This window comes from Pantherophis guttatus, chromosome 13 (genome assembly GCF_059756535.1).
Source record: "Pantherophis guttatus breed Tessera chromosome 13, ASM5975653v1, whole genome shotgun sequence".
NCBI lineage: Eukaryota > Metazoa > Chordata > Lepidosauria > Squamata > Colubridae > Pantherophis > Pantherophis guttatus.
The window spans coordinates 21,439,834-21,462,558 of NC_142075.1; the positions used below are offsets into that span (position 1 = coordinate 21,439,834).

The 22,725-nt window shown below is 46.4% G+C and overlaps 1 protein-coding gene across 3 annotated transcripts; it reads left to right on the forward strand.

Annotated features, from left to right (window-relative positions):
* The first annotated feature begins 148 nt into the window (after window positions 1-148).
* Window positions 149-21,392, forward strand: CD276 (CD276 molecule). Of its 3 annotated transcripts, none has more exons than XM_060689465.2 (8): window positions 149-650; window positions 5,740-5,872; window positions 8,126-8,476; window positions 9,791-10,087; window positions 14,773-14,913; window positions 17,714-17,752; window positions 19,218-19,253; window positions 20,891-21,392. In XM_060689465.2, the coding sequence occupies exons 2-8, from the start codon at window positions 5,761-5,763 to the stop codon at window positions 20,911-20,913; spliced, it is 999 nt and encodes a 332-aa protein (XP_060545448.2). In that variant the 5' UTR covers window positions 149-650; window positions 5,740-5,760; the 3' UTR covers window positions 20,914-21,392. The 3 variants fall into 3 exon arrangements, with proteins under 3 accessions (XP_060545448.2, XP_060545449.2, XP_087734393.1); XM_087878267.1 differs by having other exon boundaries at window positions 334-471; XM_060689466.2 differs by lacking the exon at window positions 17,714-17,752 and having other exon boundaries at window positions 297-650.
* Window positions 21,393-22,725: the final 1,333 nt, after the last annotated feature.

Sequence of the window (22,725 nt, forward strand, 5' to 3'; positions counted from 1 at the left end):
GTTCTCACTCTCAGGAAGTTTCTCCTTAATTCCAGGTTGCTTCTCTCCTTGATGCGTTTCCATCCATTCTTTCTTGTCTGGCCTTTTGTTGCTTTGGAAAATAAACGGACCCCCTCTTCCTTGGGGCAGCCCCCTCAAACCCTGGCACACTGCTCACATGCCATCCCTACTCCTTCTCTTCTCCTTCCCCGCCAGCTCCTCTCCTCTCCTCTCCTCTCCTCTCCTCTCCTCTCCTCTCCACCCTTCCCTTCCCCTTTCCCCTCCTCCCTCTTGGCCCCCCTCCACCTTCCCTCCCTCCTTCCCCCCCCCATCCAGTGCCCAGATCCCCGCTCTCCACACCCCGGAAGCCAGAGGACTGGGATTGCTTTCCTTTTTCAACTGGGGCTCAGCTCCCTCCGGCTCTCGCCCTCGAGGGCGCAGGGAGGTGCCCGGCGGGGCTGTTGGACGAGCTGGGACCCGCACGCCCGGAGGGTACGCAGAAAGCGGTGGAGGAGACCCGCCCTTGTCTGCCGGTCCTGGAAAGGAAGGGCGGCGGGAGGAGGAGGAGGAGGAGGAAGAAGGGAGGAGGACGATCGGGTAAAGCGAGCCGGACTCCGGCCAGGCTGCAGCCCAGCCGGCGCAACTTGGACGGACTTTGATTGCGGGGCAGGGTAAGTCGGGCTGATTTGGGGAGGGGGCGCAGGGAAAGAAGGCACGGCTCTGCAGCCGAAGGGAAGGAAGCGGAGCAGACCCTGCCTTGTCCACCCCGCTCGCCCTCCCTTCCTCCGGGGCTAGAAGGCAGCTGGAAGGGGCTTTTCCTGACCTCCCCCTCCCGGTCGCCGCGCCTCCTTGCCCAAAACAATTCTGAGCTCAGCCGCGGCTCGCTTGCGCTTCGTCCCCGCCGTTGGCTTCGGATCCGCTTTTCCGCCGGCCACGTAGGTCTCGAGAGAAGTTAGCAGTCAAGGCGAGGGAAGAGCTCCGTTCTTTCACCGCTTCTCCCCCAGCCAGCCCCACCGGAGGGGGGGTTTCACCTTACGAGCGCCCCCCAGCTCCTCTCCGGGAAGAACGAGGGGGGGGGGTCGGGAAGGGTCCTTGAAACGGGCAGGGGTCCTCAATCAACAAATGACCTCCTGTTGTCTGGGAGGCGAAAAGGGGGAAGGGGCGGCAGTGGCGGTGGTCGGAATCCGAATTGCGATCCGGGTTGCACTGCAGAGGGCGGCGATGTGGCTCAGAAGGCATGTATATATATGTGTCTGAGACACATACATAAGCTATATGTATGCAGCATATATATATATGGAACACAAGCAGAAGACATCCGAGATCTGAATGAATGAAACAGCCTTATTCAATACTTTGTTCTTTACATACAGTAGTTTACACACTGCTCAAACAACTAAAGGGAACACAAAACTACTGTATGTAGCAATTTTATTTTTTTGAGCAGTGTGTATATATGTGTGTGTGTGTGTGTGTGTGTGTATGTATATATATATATGTAGCATGTATATATATTGTGGCATATATACATACATACTTACATACTTACATACATACATATTACATGCTACATGCTGTGGGATATATATATTTATATATATATATATAAAAAACCCACAGCAGTGTATTCAGCAGAAAAGTTTAACAAACTTATTTGCATCTCAGAGACTGCGAATGTAACCTAAGCTGTACTTTAGACTGGAACTCCTGTCGGTGTGTGTTTTCAAAATTGGCTTTGGAAATTCCCAGGAAAATTTCTCTTCTCTTCTCTTCTCTTCTCTTCTCTTCTCTTCTCTTCTCTTCCCTTCCCTTCCCTTCCCTTCCCTTCCCTTCCCTTCCCTTCCCTTCCCTTCCCTCCCCTCCCCTCCCCTCCCCTCCTCTCCTCTCCTCTCCTCTCCTCTCCTCTCCTCTCCTCTTCTCCTTCCCTTCCCTTCCCTTCCCTTCCCTTCCCTTCCCTTCTCTTTTCTTCTCTCTCTCCTCCCCTCCCTTCCCCTCCCCTCCCCTCCCCTCTTCTGTCCTGTTCTGATCATTTTCTGTTCTCTTTAGTTCTATTCTATTCCCCCTCCTCTTACTTACCTTTTGGAAAGCTGGAGCTCCAGAGTCTAATATTAATTTAGAAAACTGAAATTGTGGCCACACCAGGGAACTTCCATGTGGCCAACTGGGCTTGGAACCAGACAAATGACCACATCCGATGGATGTGGTGAAATCGGCAAAGCAAAGCAGATTGTGGTCTTTTGACCATCAGGTTCTGGTCGCGTAAGAATGGAAAAGCACTTTCTTGGGCTCAGTTGGAGAATTAACCCAATCTAACTCTGTGCCGTCTGGGCGAAAGCACTTCCCAGCCTCTGGTGGGAATGCCAGGGTTCAAAGGGTGCCTGTCTCTTGGTGTGTGTCATTCAAACTATCCTTCCTCACTTCCTGAAATCTCCCTTTGGGTAGGACGCCTCTGTGGCGGCACAGCTGGCCATCTGTTTCCTTTGGTGGGATGACTTCATTATGCAAGATTGGTTAGATGGCTCTTTTCACCATCTCCTCTCCAGAGACCAAGAAGATGTCATTAGGTCCAGGGGACAGAATGATCAAGGAGCCGAAGCGAGAGCAATCTTTTCTCTAGTTAAATAGGGTTGGTCAGTTTCCATAGTTAGTGTAATTGAACAGAATATTGGAAGGGACTTTAGAGGTCTTCTAGTCCAGCCCCCTGATTAGGCAGGAAACCCTATACCATTTCAGACAAATGGCTGTCCAATCTCCTCTTAAAGACTTCTGGTATTGAAGCACCCACAATTCTGGAGTCAAGTCTTTCCATTGGTTAATTGTTCTCACTGTTAGGAAGTGTCTCTTTAATTCCAGGTTGTTTCTCTCCTTAATTAATTTCCATCCATTGCTTCTTGTCCTGCTTTCAGGTCCTTGGGAGAACAGGTTGACCCCTCTTCTTTGGGGCAGCCCCTGAGATATAGGAAGACTGCTATCATGTCACCCTTAGTCCTTCTCTTCATTAAACTAGACATTTACACCTTTGAGAAGAATAGAATAGAATTTTATTGGCCAAGCGTGATTGGACACACAAGGAATTTGTCTTGGCGCATATGCTCCCAGTGTACAAAAAAGAAAAGATACCTTCATCAAGAATCGTAAGGTACAACACTTAATGATAGTCATAGGGTACAAATAAGCAATCAAATCCTACTAGGAAACAATCTAAATCGTAAGGATACAGCAACAAGTTCCAGTCATACAGTCATAAGTGGGAGGAAATGGGTGATGGGAATGATGAGAAGATTAATAGTAATGCAGACTTAGTGAATAGTTTGACAGTGTTGAGGGAATTATTTGTTTAGCAAAGTGATGGCGTTCGGGAAAAAACTGTCCTTGTGTCTAGTTGTTCTGTTGTGCAGTGTCCTATAGCGTCGTTTTGAGGGTAGGAGTTGAAACAGTTTATGTCCAGGATGCGAGGGGTCTGTAAATACTTTCACAGCCCTCTTTTTGATTTGTACAGTATACAAGGAGGAGCTTCCAATGATTAATTCAATGGGAGCACATAGACCAACATAACCTTCTCTAGATCTTTTGGCTTTATCGCTTGCAACCATTTTCAGCCCTCATGGTTGGCCAATGATCCCGAAGAGCGTCATTCCAACTCACTTCTTTTTTAAAACTAAAATCATGCTTCTGATTTTTTTTTTTTTTAAGCCAAGGACGTTGAAGGCGGATTTCCCGAGCTTTGTAAATTTCACTTCTGCAAAGAAGGGGCCTGACTAATAGTCCTGGGACCAGACTGTTCTTTTCTGATGGCTCTTTGCATGTTTTGAGGAATGCACAAGACAGCTGGGCTTGCCAAGGCTAGTGCAGAGATAGATTGTTTGCACAATCACACAGGAAAGGTGACTCGGTGGGTGGATGGAAGCAAGCATTTCAAAATCCAGTGTCCCAATTTAGATACAACATTAGATTATGCGTTGAATTGGGGCGTTAGACTTTTAAGACGACCGTCCAAGCACAATTCCAGAGGGGGAAGAATATTATGTCATTCTAAGCTTGCGTGTATTTCCCCCCCCCCCCCCCAATCCCTGGCTGCCTTTTAGGAGAATTTGGCATTGTGCGCTTATCTTGCACACTTGAATTTTCTGCCGTGTAATGCAGCTGGCGCGCTTTGCTGGCAGGAAAAGAAAATAGCCTTGACAATTACAGGGTTTTGTTGGTAAGGGAAAGGGAAAGCAGGAGAATCCTGGTAGAAGGAGGCTAAAAATATAAACCCAGAAGACCTTATAAATAGAACGTTCCTGATGATGTCAAATAAATAGGCTTGTCACAATCATAATTAGAGAGCCAAGAGTGGGTGGGGGAAAGACAGCAGAAGAAAGAAGCTGATAGAACTCCCTGCAGAACATTCGATGGGTCTTCCTGGGGAGAAATGAATTTCAGTTCGAAGATTGAAACACACCTTAGTGCTGTGCCAGGTAGTACCTACTTTTCGGAGTATAAGATGCAATTCCCCCACACACACCAAAAAAAAAGTGGGTGGAAATGCCTGTGCCTCTTATACAGTGAATGTTGCTGAAGCCCCGCCCACCCGTCGGCCCCCACCTGTTGGCCTCTGCCTCCCAGCAATTTACCTCTTTGCAGCAAACAGCAAACAGCCTGGTCAGCTTCAGCACAGCCTGATTTAGAACGAGCAGCTGATTGACGGTTGGATCGGCCTCCTGGAATACCGCCTATTAGCTGTTCCAGGCTGTGGGGATAGGCAGAAGTGGCGGCGATCCCCGCCACCTGGAACGGGTCGAAAATGGGACGCGCGGAGACCGAAAATGGAGCATGTGGAAGCGGCGATAGGTGACAGTGGTGATGGGCGCCGCCGAGACCAGTGGACGACGGCAATCCCAGCAGCCTGGAACAGCTGATCATTGGTATTCTGGGAGGCAGATCCAACCGCCAATCAGCTGCTCGTGCTAAATCAGGCTGTGCTGAAACTCACCATGCTGTTTGCTGTTTGCTGCAAAGAGGTAAATTGCTGGGAGGCAGAGGCCGAAGGGTAGGGGCCGACAGGTGGGCGGGGCTTCAGCAACATTCACTGTATAAGAGGCACAGACATTTCCACCCACTTTTTTAGGGTGGGGGGAGTGCATTTTATACTCCGAAAAGTAGGTACCTGGCACAGTACTAAGTTGTGTTTCAATCTTCTAACTGAAATTCAGGCTGTGCTGAAGCTGACCAGGCTGTTTGCTGCAAGGAGGCAAATTGCTGGGAGGCAGAGGCTGATTTTTTTTTTTTTTCTTGTTTTCCTCCCCAAAAGTTAGATGCGTCTTATACTTCGGAGCATCTTATAGTCTGAAATATATGGCAATTTCTCTTTTAAAAAAAAAAAAAAAAAAAAAAACCCTCCCTGAAAAAGAGTTTAATTTGTCAATCTTATCCTTCGGAGGTTGGTGAGAATTTATTTGGAATTGGTTGTGAGGATGTTCTTGAGCTGACTTGATGTTGAAGGTGGGAGAAATGGCATAATAAATGAAATGATAAATATTAAGAGACGTGAAATAATTGAGGAATAGGGAGAGGACACAAAAGATGTACTCAGATGATGTATGTTTGTTTTGTTTATAAAAATTAAAAAAAAAACTTTTTATATATAAAAAAAAGGATTTCGTGGTATCAACCCATCAATGTGCTTGGATTGTCCACAACTCGTAGAGTTCTCTATGTATCATGAATAAACCTGGTGTTTTGCATAGGTCGGTCTTACCCTGTTTGGTTTTCCTTCAGGAAGAGGATCACCGCTTTCTCATGACCATGTTCCCCAATGCTTGCGGGCCTCCTGGCTCCCAGGACTCTTCCTTTGCATGGAAGCTGTGTGTCCAGTTGCTGCTTCTGGGTTTTCTCCTGCCCACCTGGTTAGGTAAGTAAGAGGAGCGTCATGGACTTGCCTTCCTAACTTCTGTCTTCCCGGTTCCAAGTTTGATTTGATTAAGGATGACATATATCTCCTTCTGATGCACTGAGGATGTTATCTAGTTGGATCATGAGACATCTGCAGGGATCAGGCTCAGAGAGCACCAAGGACCTCACAGTCTTCCTCCTCCTCCTCCTCTTCTTCCTCCTCTTCATCTCCTTCTCCTCCTCCTTTTCTCTGCAGCCCCCCCTCTCTTCTAGCACTGATGATGTTACCTTGTTGGGTCATGAAATGTCTGCAAGAAAACCAACCGAGTTCAGAGAACACCAAGGATCCCACAGTCGTCGTCCTCCTCCTCCTCCTCCTCCTCCTCCTCCTCCTCCTCCTCCTCCTCCTCCTCCTCCTCCTCCTCCCTTTTCTCTGCAACCCCCCTCTCTTCTAGCACTGATGATGTTACCTTGTTGGGTCACGAAACTTCTGCAAGAAAACCACCTAGTTCAGAGAGCACCAAGAACCCCTCATTTCAACCCTGAGCTACAAAGATTCCCCTTTATTGGCATCATATAACAATTTCAGAACCATAAGGAGATATAGGTCATCCTTAACCTTAACCTCGTTGAAGTGTCCTGATCTGTGGGAATGCTCTGGAAAGAGAAGAAGGTGAGACCTTATAACCTGTGTGTTAAAGGTACCTCTACCCACAGAAGGTGGTAGGGCATGGGAAATGTTTCAGAAAGGACCCCAACCCAGTTTTCCAAAGAGTAGTAGGGCTCGGATAGCAACTGCTGTGGCAAGTGTAGCAAAAATCGGGTGCAACTCACTTAACAACCTTCTTGCTTAGCAATGGAAATTCTGACCCCAATTGCGGTCGTAAATTGAGGACTACCTGTCATAGTGAACCCATTTCTTCTCCACTCCCAGCGTCAAAAGCTTTTCTAATCTTCTTGGAAGCTTCACCTATCTCAGTGGCAGTCCCGTATCGAACATCTGACTGGTTCTTTGCTCTCATCAAAGCACGTATGTGCATGAATGAAAGATTTCAGTGTCTTTTAGTTCTTTGGACCAGGGATTTCCAACCTTGGCAACTTTAAACCTGGAGGACTTCAACTCCCAGAATTCCCCAGCCAGCAAAGCTGGGAGTTGAATTCCCCAGCCAGCAAAGGTGAGAGTTGAGAATTCTGGGAGTTGAAGTCCACCAGGCTTAAAGTTGTCAAGGTGGGAGACCCCTGCTCTGGATTGTTGACACTCGGAGTCAGCTCGGTCTCCCTCCCCCCAAATGCATCCAGAGCTACTAAGAGGCATAAAGCCGATGTGATGAAGCTAGACTGACATCTAGAGGTGAACATCTGAGCTTCTGGGTTGTTGTGTGATTTTTTTTTTAAAAAAAAATCATCATCCTTTTCTATTTGGCTGCTGGATGTTGTTCCGATGTGGGTACCGTTCCTCTAGACTTCAGGCTATTCCTCATTGGGGATTTTGGTATCCAAAGTTGGGTGTGAACAGAACCAGGGTCTCTCCAGAAGAGAGTCTTCTGCACTTCTAAGCTGGATGCCAAAAAGAAAGCAGAAAGTCAGGTGCGTCTTAAATAATAATAATAATAATAACTTTATTGTCATTGTACGTGTATACATAGTATACCCATACAACGAAATTCACTTAACACCCAAAGACCAGGTGCAACACACACAACAATCCCCAAACACCCCCCACCCACCCACCCACCAGCAAACACCACCTCTGGCTGGCCCCAGAGTGGGGTGGGAATGGATATCTTGCAATATCCTTCCCCTGGAGTGGGTGGGAGAAAATGGAGATTTTTCAGTATCCTTCCCCTGGAGTGGGGAGGGAATGGAGATTTTTCAGTATCCTTCCCCCAGAGTGGGGAGGGGAATGGGGATTTTGCAATATCCTTCCCCTGGAGTGGGTAGGGAATGGAGATTTTGCAGTATCCTTCCCCTGGAGTAGGGTGGGAATGGAGATTTTGCAGTATCCTTTCCCCAGGAGTGGGGAGGGAATGGAGATTTTGTAGTATCCTTCCCCCAGGAGTGGGAAGGGAATGGGGATTTTGCAGTATCCTTCCCCTGGAGTGGGGAAGGAATGGAGATTTTGTAGTATCCTTCCCCTGGAGTGGGATGGGAATGGGGATTTTGCAGTATCCTTCTCCTGCCATGCCCACCAAGCCACGCCCACAGAACTGGTAGTAAAAAAATTTGGATGTCACCAGTGTCTTAAGCGTTGTGTTGTCCTCTTCCCCATCAGGAGCCATGGAGATCAAGGTCTCCGAAGACCCCGTGGTGGCCTTGGTTGGCCAAGACGCCGTTCTCCACTGTTCCTTCTCGCCGGAGTCCAACTTCACTCTGAATGAGCTCAGCCTCTTCTGGCAGGTGACCGACACCAACCAGCTGGTGCACAGCTTCACGGAAGGCCAGGACCAGCCGGCCTACCAGGGCAGCACTTACGCCAACCGCACCGCCCTCTTCTATGACCAGCTGGCCCACGGCAACATGTCCCTGCTCCTACGCCAGGTGCAGATTTCCGACGAAGGGAGCTTCACCTGCTTCGTCAAAGTGCGGGACTTCAGCAGGGCGGCTGTGAGTCTGAAAATGGCAGGTAAGCTTTGAGTGCTGTGCCCCAGCTACGGACCCCAAAGAACGCAGCACACACAAAGTCCGTTCAAACCTTAATTTACTAAATAAACCGGTCTTTTACAACAACGGCTGTTAATTAACTGCATTAACAGCCGCCAAGAATTCAAAGGATAATAACTGAAAGCTTACTGTGGTTGGCAGAATGCCCAGAATGCAATTTGCAGGAAGCTGATAAGATAAGCAAGACAAGACACGAAGGTATGTGAACGAAGTTGTTCCCTGCAAATTGCTTCAGTCGGTGTTCCTCCTTAAATAGGCTAAGGGAGTGGCCAATTAGCCCCAAGCCTTACTCTCGAGGAGACCTCCTCCTAAGGAGCCACTCCTGCCTTTTGGCAGCTCTGCACGCCCATGCATCGAGAAGAGGCTCCTCCTCTTTGTCCTCTTCACTTAAGGGAGCTTCTGGAGGTTCTGAAGGCCCTGGCTGAATCCCCGCCTCTGGCACCACATCTTCTCCAGCCTCCTCATTTACATACCGAAAGTTGGAAGGGACCTTGGAAATCTTCTAATCCAACCCCCTGCCCCTATTTCATTTCAGTCAAATGGCTGCCCAATTTCTTCCCTAAAAACCTCCAGTTTTGAAACACCCACAAGTTCTGGAGGCAAATTGTTCCACCGATTAATTGTTCTAAATATCAAGACATTTCTCCTTAGTTATCCTTAGATCTCTCCTTGATTAGTTTCCATCCGTTGCTTCTTGTCCTGCCTTCAGGTGCTTTGCAGAATAGCTTGGCTCCCTCTTCTTTGGGGCAGCCCCTCAAATATCGGAATGCTGCTATCATGTCTCCCCTTGTAGACCTTCTTTTTCACCAAACTAGACATACCCAATTCCAGTCGCTAACTAAATGATTGTAAGTCAAGGACTATGTCAAGTTTCCGAAAGATGCCCTAATTAATTCATGAGCCATGATCCAAACTTCAAAGGAAATATAGCCATTTATTAGGAGCAACATTCCGGCAATACTCGGATGCAGTTAGGACTGATCCTACGTAGATTTACGTTCCCCTATGACCCTGTCTCTCCCCTCCTCTCTGGCCATGTCATAAATCACATTCTCCAATTAACCACTTTGGCTGGCTGTGAAACCTAACACCCTCCTTCTGATTGCGGTCAGGAAGAATATATGGAATGCACTTCAGTTTGGGAAATCAATCAGCTCTATCAGTTCTCCCTCCCTCCTGCTCATGGCAACTTGAAAGCTTTGCAAGTTGATAGACAACCTGTATTGACCTGGGTTTGGTCCCAAATCCTCTCTCATCCATTCTTCTCCCGTTTTAGCTACCTACTCCAAGCCAAACGTCAATTTGGAACCCAGCAAGAACCTGAAGCCCGGTGACCTGGTCAAAGTGAGATGCCACAGCTTTTCGGGGTACCCTGAAGCTGTTGTGCTCTGGCAAGATGGCCACGGCAACAATATCACCGACAACATCACCACCTCCCAGGTGGCCAATGAGCAGGGTCTCTTCGACGTCCAGAGTGTCCTGCAGGTGGTGCTTGAACCCAACAGCACCTACAGTTGCCTGATCAAGAATCCTTTGCTTCAAGAGGTGACTCATGCTTCCGTCACTATCACAGGTTTGTGCCTTTTGGGGACAGGGTGAAATCTGGGATAGTCGGTGAGTAGGGATCTACATTGGCTGTAGGGGTCTACATCTGGGATGAAATGTTCCTGGTTTGGACTGGATCGCCCGATCCGGTAGCGATGGAGGCGGATGGTTCGGAGAATCAGTAGCAAAAATCCCTGCCCTCCCTCTCATGTCCAGCTGAGCTGCACAATCATCAGAGGCTTTTTTTTTTTTTTTACTTTTAAAAGCATTTTTTCTACAACCTCTTCGGCCGAAAAAATGCTTTTAAAAGTAAAAAAAAAAAAAAAAGCCTCTGATGATCACGCGGCTCAGCTGGGATCATCAAAGGCTTTTAAAAGAAAAAAAAAAAACCCTTTTTTTCCTTTTAAATGCCTCTGACAATCCAAGCTGAGTTGCCTGATCATCAGAGGCATTTAAAAGAAAAAAAAAGCCTCTGTCAATCAGGCAACTCAGCTGGGATCGCCAGAGCCTTTTGAAAGCATTTTTTTTACAACCTCTTCTGAGGTTGTAGAAAAAAAATGGTTTTAAAAGTAAAAAAAAATAATAATTGGCCATGCCCACCCAGTCACATTACCCCCACCCCCCACCCCACCAAGCCACGCTCACAGAACCGGTAGTAACAAATTTTAGATTTCACCACTGGTCTAACATTGGCCAAAACCTTACAAGATTTCACAACCTCGTACATCTTTAGGAGGTTGCAAGTGACAATGCCAGAGGTTTAATTCTGGCACCCGCAGGAGAGGCCATCTGCAAAGGAGAACTGGAAATCAAGAGATGAGTTGAGCTTGTAAATAATCGGTTGGGCTTCCCTAAGCTGTTACAAAGCTCTATATTAAGCAAGAATTACTCCACAGTTTCTGGACAAAATTGTACAGAATTACAACAGAAGTGGCCAAAATTGTGGAAACCTTTTGGGAAAAGTGTATTTTCTAAAACTAGCTAATAACACTCCTTTTTTTCGGGAATAACACCCTAAAATTATATATCAATGGAAATATAATTTAATCAAGAATGTGTTGCAATCAATTAATCAAGACTGTGCGGATACGTTTAATTCTCTTTGCCACATTCTTATCATACGCTAATGTTATATATAGTGATAATGTTCTTATCATATATAATAGGTATGATACGCGGTGGCTCAGTGGCTAAAACGCTGAGCTTGTCGATCGAAAGGTGGGCAGTTCAGCGGTTCGAATCCCTAGTGCCGCGTAACGGGGTGAGCTCCCATGACTTGTCCCAGCTTCTGCCAACCTAGCAGTTCGAAAGCAGGTAAAAAATGCAAGTAGAAAAAGAGGGACCACCTTTGGTGGGAAGCTAACAGCATTCCGTGCGCCTTTGGCGTTGAGTAATGCCGGCCACATGACCACGGAGACGTCTTCGGACAGCGCTGCCTCTTCGGCCTTGAAACGGAGATGAGTACCGCCCTCCTAGAGTCGGGAACGACTAGCACATATGTGCGAGGGGAATCTTTAATTTTACCTTAAGCAAATAAACCACTGTTATTTCCCAAACCTGCCAAGACAAGAGCCCAGTGTAGGATTACAGCCTTCCAAAGGATCAGCTTTCGGGAAAGTCTGACCTTTTCCCCTCCGAGCAGTCTGACGCCCGCTTGCCTTGCCAACCTACATTTCCTGGCTTTCCAGATGTCTTCGAGCCATTTCAATTTTTATAGACTTCTCCCAAGTTCTCGCTAACCTCCTTCACTTGATGGTAACATTAATTAGGGTTTAATTGTCCTTGGCACAGCAATCGCTGCTTTGTGAGAGAAGGTCCCTTCGGGAGCATAAACATTTTGGTTAAACACACGATGCCACTCGATGGAGCCCAGTAGGGTGGGACCAGGGGTGAAATCCAGCAGGTTCTAACAGGTTCTGGAGAACCGGTAGCGGAAATTTTGAGTAGTTAAAACAGTAGTGTGACACGCAGAGCCGTTTCTGCTGCCAGTGTTGGGATGCCCGGCCTCCCACTGGCCAGCTGGTCTTCGGTTCCCTGCTGCACATGCGTGCATGCCCACGCATGTGCATGTTCACACATGTCTGCGCACATGTGCACCTTTTAGTTTCACCATACGTGCACGCACAGTTTGGGAACTCGGTGTCTAAAAGGTTCGCCAATACTGCCCTAGACCATTGCAGACAAATGGTTATCCAACATCTTCTTAAAAACTTCCAGAGTTGGAGCATTTACAACTTCTGGAGGCAAGTTGTTCCACTGGTTAATTGTTCTCACCATCAGGAAATTTCTCCTTAGTTCTAAGTTGTTTCTCTCCTCGATTAGTTTCCATCCGTTGCTTCTTGTCCTGCCTTCAGGTGCTTTGGACAATAGCTTTATTTATTTATTTATTTATTTATTTATTTATTTATTTATTTATTTATATTTATATTTATATTTAATTTATATTTATATTTATATTTATATTTATATTTATATTTATATTTATATTTATATTATTTATATTTATATTTATTTATTTATTTATTTTTAAATTTGTATACCGCCCTTCTTCCTGAGGACTCAGGGCGGTGAACAGCCAAGTAAAAGCATAAACTACAAACATTAAAATACAATTAAAAAGATATATATATATAAATTTGGCCCCATAATTAAAAACAATAACAAACAATTAAAAACATTTAAAGAAGTGTTAGGCCAGCCCGGCTTGCTGGACAAAGAAGGTTTTAAGGGCCCGGCGGAAGGCTTGACCCCCTCTTCTTTGTGGCAGCCCCTCAAATACTGGAAAACTGCTATCATGTGATCCCTAGTCCTTCTTTTCATCAGACTAGACATACCCAGCTATTGTAAGTCAAGGCAGTACCTGTAAGTGGTTGGGAGAAGGAATAAAAACAACCCTCTTTAAGCGTTCTGTCACCTGGGACTGGAATTTCCTTGAATGGGAACAAACCTTTGGCCAAATCAGCCGTGTTAAGTTTCCCTTCGCTAATTAAAAGAAAACGTACTTTGCAAACAGATGTCCCCATTGTGCTCTTCCATCTTTGGAGCCTTGTCTTAAAACTTGGAACAGATTCCAGCTTCTTAAAAAGCAGCGGTGGCTTGGCAGCACGTCAGAAATAATCAAGCTCTTTTTCATATGAGGAATTTCAACACAGGCCCGACAGTGAATTTCTTGGTGCTTCTAAAAGCACAGGGCGCCCAATTTCCAACGCGCCCTCCTTTTTATTTTTTATTTTTATTTTTTTTAAAAAAAATCTCTCGCTAGTTTAACTTAGCTGATTTTCTAGACCAGTGATGGTGAACCTTTTTGGCACTGAGTGCCAAAAAACGCGGGCGGGAGGCAGTGGTGGGTTTCAAATTTTTTTTACTGCTGGTTCTGTGGGTGTGGCTTGGTGGGCGTGGCAGGGGAAGGATACTGTAAAATCCCCATTTTCTCCCGATCAGCTGGGACTCGGGAGGCAGAGAATAGATGGGGGCAGAGCCAGTCTGTTGTGGAATGATGAGACCAACACAACTTTCCTAGGTTAGTCAGAGACAGTGTATTGCGCAATGGGTTCAGAGCCAGTTTTGTACATGAAGCTTTGAACAACTTATGATTCTGAGACCACAGTTTTATACATTTTCAAACAAAGGATTCTGTTAACTCAGCAGTTTTATCATTGCAGACATTCGTTACATCAAATGACATTTTTCTAATTACTAAGTTTGTTACATTATCTTTGCCAAACAGTCATAATTCTTCTTGTAAATCACCGAAGCATAGATTCAAATTATCTCTTGTTGATACTTCATGTGGTTATCCTTGGTCTCTTTAACCTTCAAACTGTATATCACCAAATGTCTCTATCTCTGACAATTGAGGGGCCCCTCTTATAGAATGTTTCTACTTCAAAGGAATTTGTCTGCCTTTGTACTATTTCAACTGGATACATTTGCTTAAACAAGCACATTTTCTTTCTTACAATACTATGAATAAAGAGGGCCCTTCAGTGATCATCTAGCTGGACCCGCTTTACCTACATTAAGTCAGAGGTGGTATTTACCGGTTCTCCGAACTACTCAAAATTTCCGCTACCGGTTCTCCAGAGCTGGTCAGAACCTGCTGAAACCCACCTCTGGTATAGCTCTGTTTGCGTGCGCCTGACACCACCAACGTTTAAGTCTGGGTAAAAGAGGGGGCAAAAATCTTTTCCCCCCTCCTCCATAACAAAGAGGATGCCGTTTACCAGGCAACCCATGTGGGTGAGGATAAAAGCCCGCTGAAAAACATCGGCAGACACGAAGTCCCCTTGCCAACATCCGAAACTTCCCGTCGACGGAGAGCCATGTAGGGAATCCGTTAAGCTGAATGCCTCCTTGCTCAGCTCCTCCTCCTCCTCCTCCTCCTTCTCCAAGCAAAGGGTGATAGATCAGCATTTATTTGAATTTATTAGCATAATTATTTAAAGGTTAATGAAGTGTTTTATAGGGTAATTCAACCTGCTGTTTCCTGGGAAGTCTTGGGAAACGGCGGCAATTGAAGCATTTAGCTACATCATTAGGGGGCTTTGGATTCTAAGTAAACTCTTGGCAGCCAACAGCTCTTTGCGGCCCGTGTGGTATGTGGTGTGGCATCGAGCCCACGTGGTGGAGTTTTCCTTGGGTCATCCCGCTCCAGGGCGTTGGCAATCACAGTGTCATCCCACCCCCGTTTTTCCTTCTCTTGTCTCCTTCCAGGACAACACCTTCTCTTCCCGGCAGTAGCTCTGTGGGTCACGGTGGGGCTGTCGATTTGCCTTGTCCTCCTTCTGATCGTCCTGGCGTACGTCTGCCAGAAGAAAATCCGGCAAAGTTGCAAAGAGGAGAAAGCGAAAGCCGGTAAGAGTTACCCGCGCGTAGGCTTCGCTTCGTCTTTTTTTTTTTTTTAATTGAAAAGTTTTAAAATGTTTTACAAACAAATTCCCCCCCCTTCCCCCCCCTTCCCCTCTCCCTCCCGCCCCCCCGACTTCCCAGAGCAAAATACAGGGTATTGCATTTAACAAACATAATCTAACATAAGCAAACTAACTATAAACTCTTAACTTCCCCTTACTCTTTAACTCCGCCCTAGGTACCAAAATGTCAAAGTAAAAAGAAAAATCATCTAAATATTTCATTCATAAGCTATTTGCAACTTTTTAGTCCCGTATTTGTTTTGTGTATAGTCAATCCATCTTCTCCATTCCGGTACATATCTTTCATTCGAACGGTCCTTCAAATATGCAGAGATTTTAGCCATCTCTGGCAAATTAGCTTCGCTCCGCATTGAACGCATGCATTGAACACCTGTTCAACTCCCCCAACCCCCCCCCCCCATGCTCCCCCAGATATTTCCAGGGCGATGCGCTGCTTGGAATTTGAAGGCAAGATGCTTCGTAGGGCTGGGAAGCTAGCATCTGTCTGCAACTCTTGAAAGCAGCCGTGTCTTTTTGGTATGCGTGTTCGTGGCTGTCTTTTACAATTGCCTCACGGTCCTGGGGAAGAATGCCTTTAATTCTTGAAGAGCCTTGGTAGTACAGTGGTCTAAGGCACCCTGTTATTAAGCTGGTTATTAAGACCAGCTGCCTGCAATTACTGCAGGTTCGAATCTTACCAGGCTCAAGGTTGACTCAGCCTTCCATCCTTTCTAAGGTAGATAAATTGAGGACCCAGTTGTGGGGGCAATAAGCTGACTTTGTATAAATATACAAAAGCATAAAGGCTATTGCTTAGCGCATTGTAAGCCGCCCTGAGTCTCCGGAGAAGGGCGGCATATAAATCAAATAAAAAAAAAAATTCAAAGCAGTGTTACTCAGCTTTGGAAACGTGAAGATGGATGGACGTCAACTCCCAGAATTCTGGGAGTTGACGTCCACCCATCTTAAGAGTTACCAAGATTGAAAAACATCGGTTGAAGGGATTTGCAGAGAGGTGCTACTACGCAGCTCTAACATCTCCTCGTTGTTCAAAAAATTAAACCGTATCGAAGATAGAACAAAGCATTTCCACCAAGAGCCGCGGTGGTTAGAATGCAGTAGGGCAGGGTATTTCTGCTGACTGCAATTTGCCAGTTCGAATCTCACCAGGCTCAAGGTTGACTCAGCCTTCCATCCTTCTGAGGTCGGTAAAATGGGGACCCAGATTGTTGGGGGCAATAGGCTGACTCTGTAAGCCACTTAGAGAGGGCTGTAAAGCAGCCGTTTATAAGTCTAAGTTTAGTTTAGTTAGTTTAGTTTATTGGATTTATATACCGCCCTACTCCCGAAGGACTCAAGGCGGTGAACAGCCACAGAATAAAACACATAAATACAAAAATTTAAAATAGAATAAAAATGAATTAAATAATTTGGCTGAGACAAATTTAAAATACCCAATAATTTAAAAACAAATTAAAATTTACATTTAAAAGGGGAAAAGGTTTAGGCCAGGCCAGCTTGATGAAATAAGAAAGTCTTAAGCGCGCCTTAAATTTCCTTCCTTCCTTCCTTCCTTCCTTCCTTCCTTCCTTCCTTCCTTCCTTCCTTCCTTCCTCCCTCCCTCCCTCCCTCCCTCCCTCCCTTCATTCCTTCATTCCCTTCCAGTGGTTAGAATGCAGCATTGCAGGTTAATACTGCCCACTGCCAGGAGTTTGATCCTGACTGGCTCAAGGTTGACTCAGCCTTCCATCCTTCCGAGGTGGGTAAAATGAGGACCCAGATTGTTGGGGGCAAGAGTTTGACTCTGCAAACCTCTCAGAGGGGACTGTAAATTACTGTGATGCGGTATATAAGTTTTAAGGGCTATCGCTATTTTCCTTCCTTCCTTCCTTCCTTCCTTCCTTCCTTCCTTCCTTCCTTCCTTCCTTCCTTCCTTCCTTCCTTCTTCCCTTCCCTTCCCTTCCCTTCCCTTCCCTTCCCTTCCCTTCCCTTCCCTTCCCTTCCCTTCCAGTGGTTAGAATGCAGCATTGCAGGCTAACTCTGTCCACTGCCAGGAGTTTGATCCTGACTGGCTCAAGGTTGACTCAGCCTTCCATCCTTCCGAGGTGGGTAAAATGAGGACCCAGATTGTTGGGGGCAAGAGTTTGACTCTGCAAACCTCTCAGAGGGGACTGTAAATCACTGTGATGCGGTATATAAGTTTTAAGGGCTATCGCTATTTTCCTTCCTTCCTTCCTTCCTTCCTTCCTTCCTTCCTTCCTTCCTTCCTTCCTTCCTTCCTTCCTCCCTCCCTCCCTCCCTTCCCTTCCCTTCCCTTCCCTTCCCTTCCCTTCCAGTGGTTAGAATGCAGCATTGCAGGCTAACTCTGTCCACTGCCAGGAGTTCAATCCTGACCGGCTCAAGGTTGACTCAACCTTCCCTCCTTCCGAGGACCCAGATTGTTGGGGGCCAAGAGGCTGACTCTGTAAACCGCTTAGAGGGGGCTGTAAAAGCACTGTGAAGCGGTATATAAGTCTAAGTGCTATTGCTATTCCCAGAGGATGTTGGGGCAATGATGGCTTGCTTGAGTTGGCCATCAGCCAGTTTCAGTTTTCCACCTTTGATCCAACCCAGAGTCCTGCCTCATGAGTCGATCTTTGACAAGATGGATTTGCAAGCCTTCCAGCAAATTTCGCACGGATGGCAGGTCTAGGCTGGTTCATTCATTTTTTTTTTTTTTAACCTGATCTTTTTTCCTCCTTCAGGACTAGAGGAGTTAAATGACGGAGAAGGTTCCAAAACAGGTCAGACAACAGTTTGATCTTCTATCAGTCCTTGATTGATACTTCCAGACATACCTCTGCGCTTGGCTGTTCTCAGAGTACAAAATAGTCCTCGACTTGCAGCCATTCATTTAGTGACCATTCGAAGTTACAACCTTCCAACAAGCAAAGCCAATGGAGGGAAGCCGGATTTGTTTACCGACGGTGTGATTCATTTAAGAGCAGCAGTGGTTTGCTTAATGAACCCAGCAAAAAAAAAAAAAAAAAAGATAGTAATATTGGGCACACAACTCATCTAAGGTGTGATTGTGAAACCACAATAGAGGGCCAGTGACTGTCAAAACGTTGGATGCAGGTTGTAAGTCCTCTTGGCAGGTGGGTTGTAATTTCGAATGGTCACTAAGCAATCGGTCATAAGTCAAGGACTGTAATTTCCTGTTGTTTTATGGTCATAAACAACATCTACATACCGGGCAAAAGTGACAATCCAGAAGCCCAAAAGGGAACAAAAAGTCCAAAACGGGATCCAAAACCTCCCCACCAGCAATCAACACTCAGATGAGCATAGCTGAACACCCAGATTAACATCGGACCAAAAATCAAGAAATAAACAATACCCCAATCAAGGAACTGCCAAAGAAGACAGTAAACAGCCCAGGATGACCTCAACCAACACAGATAGGGCAAGTCACCAGAATATAAAGTGGGAGCAAACTCCACTCCTTATTAGCACTGATAATGTTACCTAGTTTGGTAATGAAATATGTGCAAGAAAGCCACCAAGTTTAGAGAGCATCTAGGACCCTAAAGTCATCGTTGTCCTCCCCCTCCCTCTCCCCTCCCCAATCTCCCTCTCAGTCATCCTCCTCCCTCCAAACTCTGCTCCTTTCTAGTACTGATGGTATCACCTCGTTTGGGTCATGAAACATCTACAAGAAAGCCACCAAACTCAGAGAGAGCAGCGAGGGAAACCCCCCTCATTTCAACCCCCTGAGCTACATATAGTCTCCTGTATCGAAATCGAAAGCGGTGAGAGTTTTGATTTCGAATAAAGGCGCGAGAATTCCTTGGCATTCTGCCGGTATCCCAGAAGTAGAATATTGTGGGTTTTACAATGTGGCCAGCAAGGGGCAGTGCAGGACTTCCTTTTGTACATCGTATAACAGTTGAAAGTTGCTCTAACACAGTGTTTCTCAACCTTGGAAGCTTGAAGATGGGAGGACTTCAACTCCCAGAATGCCCCAGCCAGCAGCGCTGGCTGGGGGATTCTGGGAGTTGAAGTCCTCCCATCTTCAAGCTACCAAGGTTGAGAAACACTGCTCTAACAGGAGAATAAAACCAACTCTTTGCTTTGAACTACTGTTAGAGAGATGTTCAGACTCCGTAAGAGTCACCCTACTGTTTTCACTCTGTTCGGCACCCTCCTCTGGGGCTCAATCCACTGACGCCTTCTTTTTTTTTTTCCCCCTCCCCATTGCATGGACAGCCTTGCAACCTCTGAAAAACACGGATGTCAAAGAAGGTAAGGGCAGTTGCGCTTTGCAGCAAACACAGGTGCAGCGTCGTAGCTTCAGGTCCTTTCAAACCGAGGGGGTGGGTGGGAGGCCAGAAATGAGTGGTGCATTTGTTCTGGCTACAGAGCGATCCGGATTAAATCGGCGGCTCTCGCTTTCGTCCTCTCTTGCAACCAATGGCAGTGACTAAACTTGGCAGTTCCGTTACATGACTCCCCCCCCCCCCCCGCTTTGATTTCGACTCAGAAGTAAGGACACAGTGCTTTGCCCTCGCTCGGATTAGGCTTCATCCTTCGCTCATAATCTCAAAGCCAAATCTGAACGAGAGAGAATGAGAGAGAGAGAGAGAGAGAAAGAGAGAGAGAGAGAGAGAGAGAGAGAGAGAGAGAGAGAGAGAGAAAGCCTAGTAATCACTGAAAACTATTTTATGGGGACCTAACCCTAATCACTTAAGGTTAGGGTTAGGTCCCCATGAATTTGGAAACAAAATGAACACTACTGACTGATTTATAGGGCATTGCTATGCTTAGGAGGGTGCTGACTTTTCCACCCCATCCTATCTACGTTTCCTAGTAAAATACATGGGAAAATCCCATAGGGGGGCAAACCCACTTAGGTTTAGGGTTAGAGTCCAGGGGTGAAATGCTACCGGTTCGTGCCCCTTCGGGCAAACCGGTAGTTCAACTGAACCAGTAGTTTAAAAAGCTACCAGTTCGGGCAAATCGGTAGTTAGCTACCGGTTCAGTTGAACCGGTAGTTAAAAAAGCTACTGGTTCGGTGGAACTGGTAGTTTAAAAAAGCTACTGGTTCATCTGAACCGGTATTTCCGGCGATCAGCTGTGCTGCACGGTTTAGCTTCGCTAGAAGCAGGAAATCCTGCTTTCTAGCGAAGCTAAATCGCGCAGCACAGCTGTTACCCCCCTCGCTGTTCTACTTACCTACTGAAATCTTCTTTTTCCATGCAAAGCGTGCATTTGGCACGCACTGCGCATGTGCGTGCAGAGTCCTTTGGGGCTCACCACGCATGTGCGCACTCACCACGCATGCACAGGCAGCAAACCGGTGGCGATCCAAGGAGGATTTCACCACTGGTTAGGTCCCCATGAATTCAGACAGAAAAATGGACGCCGCCAATGGATTCGCAGCTCATGAGTATGCTTAGGAAGGCGCTGACTTTTCCACCCCATCCTATCTACGTTTCCTGGTAAAATACATGGGAAAATCCCATAGGGGGACCAACCCACTTAGGGTTAGGGTTAGGTCCCCCATGAATTTGGACAGCAAAATGGACACCGCCAGTGGATTCATAGCTCAGCGGTTTGCTTGGGGGTGGGTGGGGGTGGCGCTGACTTTTCCAGCCCATTCTTTCTACACGGGTGGGCAGATGCATTTCTCCCTATTCTGTGACACAAACGGGATTGGTTTTGTTTTTACGATCTGTGGGCTTCAACCCCCCCCCCCCCCAGAATTCCCCAGCCAGCTGGAAGTCTACTCATCGAAGTTGCTAACACTGGGATGCAACAAGGAGGGGACTCTGATAGCCTACCCTTTGAAGTGTCTCCATCTTCCCCAGCCCAATACTTTGGACCTACTTGGAAGACTAGCCCATCCCAATTTTGAAAAGTTATTGTCCTTTTCTTTCCAGATATAGCCGAAGAAATTGATTGACGATAATGGAGGTCAAAGCAATAGCCACCTCTCAAGGCCGAAGTTGCCAAGCCAACCCCTTGAGATCTTCCTCCAGCATAGACAATAGAAGAGGCAAAAGGGAATTGCCTTGAAGCCTACCACTCAAAGCTCCAGATGCCTTCTTACAGATTTTTGCCTTCTCTACAGACCTGGCCCTCCTACCCTGGATTGAGAAAGAGGCTGGAACTCAACTTACTCCTTGCCCCAAGCTTGGGATAGCCAAGGTCCTTCTTCATCCAACATATCCAAGACTACTTATTCTTCTCCCTGTTGACCTTAAACGGCAAAACCTGATCTCTATCCACCCAGGGATCACAATTTGGATCCACACGAAGATCCCACAATCAGGGCGGAGAACATAATCCATCTCAGCATTTCTATTTTGATTCTTGTTCTTGCCTTCTTCTGCCTGCAATTTTTTCCCCCCTGAGAGGATTCGCCCACTGGGTTTTAAGCCACTGCCTCTGGGAACAGTTTTCCTTTCTCGCTGCATGGATCTTTGCCTTCTCTTATCATTCATCCAAGAAGCAAAATTAGTCAGGGATTTGGCCAAGAGACCAACTTAGTATCTCTGGCATCCTGGCAAAGTGTGGGTCAGACGGGTCACAACCAACTCGCCATGGACAATTCACTGCGGGACAAGAGTTACATTAATATCAAAGAAATGGAATAGAATCATTACCCTGTTTCCCCCAAAATAAGACATCCCCTGATAATAAGGCCAATCGGGCTTTTGAGCGCATAAGGCCAAGCGCTTATTTCAGGGTTCAAAAAAAAATAAGACAGGGTCTTATTTTTGGGGAAACACGGTATCTATCTATCTATCTATCTATCTATCTATCTATCTATCTATCATCTATCTCCCTCCCTCCCTCCCTCCCTCCCTCCCTCCCTCCCTCCCTCTACCCTGTTTCCCCCAAAATAAGGCACCCCCTGATAATAAGCCCAACCGGGCTTTTGAGCGCATGGCAATAAGGCCAAGCGCTTATTTCAGGGTTCAAAAAAATATAAGACAGGGTCTTATTTTCGGGGAAACACGGTAAAGAACAGGTGCAAAAGGAGGGACAAAATGAAATGCAAATGACAAAAAGTAATTTTTTAAAAAAATTTATGTTAAATACTGTATTTTTCGGAGTATAAGATGCAGCTTAGTTTTGGGGGAGGTGAATAGGAAAAAAAAATCTGCCTACCAGGTATTCATCTGACTAGCGTAATTAGTCTGGTCAGCTTCAGCACATTGGTTTGCTGGCTTTTTATCCCCTGCTTGGGGATAAAAAACAGCTTCTAAGGCACAGCTGAGAGGAAGCAGCAATGAGAAAAGCAGGCAAAGCATGGGGAGATTGATTCACTCGGCTAGCCCCTAGTTAGGTCTGAAAAAAAGCTTCTAAAGAACAGCTGAGAGTCAGCAAAGCATGGAGATCGCTTTATTCGCTAGTGCCTCAAAGCACAGTGGAGAGTCGAATCGAGGGAGCAGACAAAGCTGGGAAGATCGCTTCCCTCACTAGCACCTCATTAGCGCCTCAAAAAAGCTACATTCGGAGTATAAGACGCACCCAAATTTTCAGCCTCTTTTGGGGGTGGGGGGAAGGTGCGTCTTATATTCCGAAAAATATGGTAATTAAATTGAAGTGTTCAATTCTCCTGCGGTGAGTTGTCCCACAGCAAATTGGCTGTGGCGAGTTGTCCCGATCTGGTGTCAGATTGCCCCAAAGCGAACCTTTCAGAAAGTAAAACCCTCGACTCCATTTGGTTGACGTGAAAAGAACTTTTACTTAAAGGAGGCTGGCTGCG

Bases quoted from the DNA above. Each gene is read 5' to 3' on its own strand.
- CD276 (XM_060689465.2), top strand. From the start codon at position 5,761: ATGACCATGTTCCCCAATGCTTGCGGGCCTCCTGGCTCCCAGGACTCT. The intron at 8,477-9,790 runs GTAAGCTTTGAG...CTCCCGTTTTAG, and splicing joins TGTGAGTCTGAAAATGGCAG to CTACCTACTCCAAGCCAAAC. The intron at 14,914-17,713 runs GTAAGAGTTACC...TTCCTCCTTCAG, and splicing joins AGAGGAGAAAGCGAAAGCCG to GACTAGAGGAGTTAAATGAC.